Raw genomic sequence first — 5069 nt, 5'->3', positions numbered from 1 at the left:
CACACACACACACACACACACACACACACAAACACACCTTCTCAACGTTGTGGTTCCTTATTCGTTGTTACGTATATGTGCATACATTTGTAAATCCAACCTGCTGAGTCTATTTGGGGTTACTCCTAGGTCTGGTGTTTAGAGCTGACAGCTGGGATTAGAGAACCTGACAGGAGCTCCTTAGGAGAAAACAGATTCTCTCCTCCTCAGCAGCCATTAACCATCCCTAGCTCTTCATCTAAGGATGGTCTTGTGAGATTCCCCCATCCGTGTTAGCATGTCAGCCATGTTGTTACGATATCATGGGGCCCTTCCCTGTCTTTCATAGAAGACCCCATCCTACAGCAGAAACCCTCATCTTCTGGCTCTTACAATATTTCCACCCCTCTGCCGTGTTTGAGCCCTAGGTGTAGAGGTTTGTGAGAGATGCATCTGTTGGGGAGCTAGCTTGGTTATTTGATCTTTAACATCCTTGCTTTTTCTTTCCCTCCTCCACGCCGCGTGTGCTCAGATGGGATGGTAATGCCATTTATTTTATTTTTCTGATAAACTGTCTCCCCTAACCAAATCACATGTGGTTCTGACCAGGTTTGAGCAATCGTGGGTTTGTGCATGTGCAATGGAAAAAGCCTCTCTTCTGAACATTTTTTAAAAGTAGGGAAAAAATGGAAATATTAAATTCTTACTGTGTGAATAATTAAGCACAAAGGAGAGGAGGCTGTGGGAACAAACTGCTGGAGAAAGCTTGGGATCTTTTCCTTGAAACCTCCAGATTCCTGTAGGACGGAGAGCCTGACCAGTGGGTACCAGGGGTCAGGACTAAGAAAGGTAGAAGTAGAGAGAGTGATGGGCTGGGTCTGTTAAGCTCCTGGACTGAGCAGATAGTAACTGCAGTGGTCTCTAAACTTCCTGTTGTCTCAGCATCTGTGAAGGTTAAACCCTTTGGAGCCCATGCACAGAAAGAAACGTGGCCTGGCCTGGTGCCTTTAGCCTTCCCAGAGCTGCATGGGTCTGCTCTTCGAGCCTCCATGCAGCTAGAGATCAAACCCTACACCCAATCCTTTCCTGGTCTTATTTGCCAGAAAAAGGCCCTTAAGTCTGTAAGACCTGAGAAGAGGAGACAGGTGATCCGCATTCACTTCCAAAGGTTTTCTTCAGAGACAAGACTAGTTCCTGTCACAGTGGAGGTGAGAGATAGATAGACCTCAGATTCGGGAGGTCTAGAAGGCTCTTGTTCATTAAGCTGTGAAGGAAACAAAGTACATTCTTTTTGATGATCTCCTTCCGATCTGAATAGAAGGTGGGCATTTATCGATAAGCTAAACCATCTATGCAAACTGTTGAAGCCCAAGCCTAGCTGTGCATACCTTTCTGCAGAACGACGGCTGGATGGGGAGTCGTGATGTCGCCTGAGGTGGCGGCTGCCAGAGCATTGCCCTTTGATAACACTGTCTTTCTGTACCTCGAGATTTGCCCCCTGGAGGAGAAGACAAGCGTGCTACCAAATTCCCTGCACATCTTCAACGCCATCAGCGGGACACCAACAAGCACAGTGGTTCAAGGGTTGACCAGCTCGTCCTCAGTTGTGTGATTTTACCTCATGAACCGTGTGTGGGGACATGCTTTGTCATGTGCAAACTCAGGATGACTTCCAGAGCTAATAATCACTGGTGTGGCCAAGCACAGGAAGAAGCCATGGGGAATGGGAGAGAGAAGGAGCCTGGACTGTGATATTTAATAGCAGATTTTATAGGAGTCGGGGGAAGGTGCACATAGTTTTTTAAATCTCACTGGCAATATTTAGTTTTCCTCATGTCTTAACAGGTATATGTGGATACTCTTGAGCTGAAGTTCAGTTTTATTCTTCTTACAGTATAGTATTAAAATAAATGGTCTAAAGGAAAAGAGGGAAAGTGTGCTGGGACACCTGTAGCAGGTGTCCTGGGGCTGGGACACCTGTAGCTGGTGTGCTGGGACACCTGTAGCAGGTGTGCTGAGACACCTGTAGCAGATGTGCTGGGACTGGGACACCTGTAGCAGGTGTCCTGGGGCTGGGACACCTGTAGCAGGTGTCCTGGGGCTGGGACACCTGTAGCAGGTGTGCTGGGACACCTGTAGCAGATGTGCTGGGACACCTGTAGCAGGTGTCCTGGGACTGGGACACCTGTAGCAGGTGTTGCTGGGACTGGGACACCTGTAGCTGGTGTCCTGGGACTGGGACACCTGTAGCAGACGCAGCAGCACTGAACCTGGGGCTAGGGACTAAGCTGGAAAAATCTTGAAAATATTTTTCTCCCTGGGGCACATTCAGGTTGAGTACAAGAACTATTTTTGTGTCTAATTTTGATGACGGAAAGGAATTGCCTATTGTAATTTTGTACTAGTGAATGAGGAGACTTAGAGCCTTTATATTCATGCCTTGTGTTGGCAACATGAGCACTTCAGAAGCTGAGTGTGAGCCTAAGCCTAGTCAGCAGCATAGAACCAAAGGCCTGTACTAGCAAACACACCCATGCTAAAACCTAAAACCCCATGTACATACTGACTGTCAATACAGCCTCCTCGCTATGTCCACACACTCACCACATTTCTACACTTTTAATACGTCAGTGTCCATGTTAAGTTTATTATTCGTGGCCCATTTGTGCTGTTCTCGGTATATGCAAACACATTGGACTTCACTGTTTATTCTTGTACATAAGAAGTGCAATATGGAGATGTATACAGTCTTTGCTATATTAGGTTTATAAACTGTTTTAAAAAAAAATTCATCCTTTTGCCAAAATGGTGAACTAAGTGATTGGTAAACCTTAAACCCTGTGGTGAGTGGAGGGATAATTTAAAGTTTTCACCATGTTATATTTTCTTTTGAGAATTTAATTTAGTAATTTTATATTTGGGAAAAAAATAAAGGTTTTTAATTTAACTGGAATCACTGCCCTGCTGTAATTAAATATCCTGTACCCCAACTGTATTAAAAATAACATTGCTGATTTTCTGGTAATAAACACTGAATGTTTGTTGTTTGGCCATCCTAAAAAAGGACAGGGTACCTAGTGGTGAAATAACATTACATAATTTTCTCTAAAATAAAAAGAAGTGTGGATGGATACAGTAAGTTGGCAGTTATCGAAGCTGTGGTTGAATGGATGGAGATCGAAACACCAGTGCTCTGCTTTTCTGGAAGCTTCCATGATATAGGTTTCAAAAGGCAGAGCTGGGAGTTTATGCTCTGAGGACTCGGGTGACTGCCTGGAAACAGGAGGTGCTTCCGTCTGACTTTCCTCTTCTCAGCTGTGTCAGAGCGCAAGTCTCTGTCTTCTCCCTGACTTGCTTTTGAGAGGAGCACTCTGGGATCCAGTGGTTAGTCAACTCTCCCAGAGATCCTTAGGCAGCCATGACGGTATGCCACACCCTCATGGAAGACGACGGACTATGTCGGGTCTGAAACATTCTCTCTCAGAGCTGAGGTGAAACTGGAAAAAGAAACTAGAGATGGTAAAGGGTGTGCGGATGCCCCAAAGCATCTGGACTCAGAGCTTCAGGCAAGGCTTAGTGTAGATTTGCGGAGTCTTTGACACTCCAACCCTGTGTCATAAGCCTCAGCTCAAACACCATCACGGGTAGATTGGAGGAAGAGCCCTGCCATTGAGCTGGATTTACTAGTCATAAACACCTCGTTTTGGAGTCATAAACTTCAAGTCATGAAAGATAAAGAAAAGCCTGGAAAGAGTCCCTGGAAGATAAGATTGTTTGGAAGGTGGCCAATCCTCACGCGCTGTAGAGTAGAGAAAGGAGCCCTCTCTGTGGTGGCCATAATCCAGACAGACTGAGGAAAAGCCAGAGGCATTCGGGTATAGAAAGGGAGTCACCTCCCGTCACTACAGCAGAGGGGTGAGGGGCAGTGGGGAAGGTTTAAGAGATTTATGTTAGCTGATGAAACATTTCATAGAGTTCATATAAAATAGTTTAATTTTCACATAAGAGGACACACTGGGGCAGGGGAGATGTTCATGGTATTTACGCTGTAAGTCTGACAGTCTTGAGTTCAACTCCTCAGAACTCACATAAAAGTGAAAAGAGAGAACACCACAGAGTTGTCTCCGACACCCATGCACATGCTATGACACACATGCCCTTGTATATACTACAAATACAGGTAGGAAAATAGCAACTTTAAAAATTATAAAATAGCGGTGTCTTAGGGAAAACTATTGCTAATTACTAGTAAATTTTAGAGTAGTTACAGAGGTTATATTTTTTTTAATTGATGAAAAAGTACACATAGCAAAATTTGCCCGTTTGATCATTCACATGTACAGTCAGTGATGGGACATTCATGTTTCAAAAACTTCACCACACCCATCTCCACATCTATCTTGTCTTCCCAAACAGAAACCATATTACCCAGGGAGCAATAACTTCTTAGTTCCCCTTTGAGAAGATTGATTTTTAAGTTACTCTAGGATTAAAACTCTACTTAGGTCCTTATTAGGGACACTTGATGCCTGGGAATTAGATTTCTGCATGAAAAAGCAGTGGCTGTGTGTAGCCAGCCCAGACTGAAGGAGAACTTACAAGTAACCAAAAAATAAAGAAATAAGCAAACAAAACAAAGCAAAAAACCCCACTGGTAATGGTTTACTCACGCACGGGGCAACTCCCCAGTGGAGAAGCATTGACTTCTGCCAGGGAAGACCACTTGTGCCTATAATCTCGGTGCTTCAGAGGCAGACTCGGGAAGATAGTGTAAGGCTAGCCTGGGCTACACACATTTGATTGCCTTAACGGGGGTGGGGTGTGTCATTTATATAAATGAAACATGTCAACACAGAAAGTTGTATAGCTTTTTAAAAAAATCATTAATTACAGAGTGACGATCAACTTGTATCCAAAAGTCTACACACATTTAATGTATATAATCTGAGTCAGATGTAAATAAATACACCCAAGGCTTCCAAATCTTTTTGCCTGGGGTGGGGGTCGGGGGGGACTGGAGATGGATTTGGCCTGGCACATGCTAGGCAAGTCTGTCACCAAGCTGTGACCTCAACCTACTTGTGCTTTTA

At 44.4% G+C, this 5069-nt stretch overlaps 1 protein-coding gene across 21 annotated transcripts in view; it reads left to right on the top strand.

Annotated features, from left to right (window-relative positions):
* Positions 1 to 3008, top strand: part of Dock9 (dedicator of cytokinesis 9) — a 254169-nt gene extending 251161 nt beyond the window's left edge. For 19 of the 21 annotated variants that reach the window (XM_029469291.1, XM_029469284.1, XM_029469281.1 and 16 more), the window contains one exon: positions 1469 to 3008. In XM_029469291.1, the coding sequence (XP_029325151.1) occupies positions 1469 to 1591 (123 nt within the window). In that variant the 3' untranslated portion in view covers positions 1592 to 3008. Of the gene's footprint in view, positions 1 to 511; positions 520 to 1468 lie in introns of all 21 variants that reach the window. The other 2 variants (XM_029469295.1, XM_029469294.1) reach the window with 1 other exon arrangement.
* The last annotated feature ends 2061 nt before the right edge of the window (positions 3009 to 5069 follow it).

This window comes from Mus caroli, chromosome 14 (assembly GCF_900094665.2).
Source record: "Mus caroli chromosome 14, CAROLI_EIJ_v1.1, whole genome shotgun sequence".
Classification (NCBI taxonomy): domain Eukaryota; kingdom Metazoa; phylum Chordata; class Mammalia; order Rodentia; family Muridae; genus Mus; species Mus caroli.
This window is presented reverse-complemented; position numbering and strand designations above follow the sequence as displayed.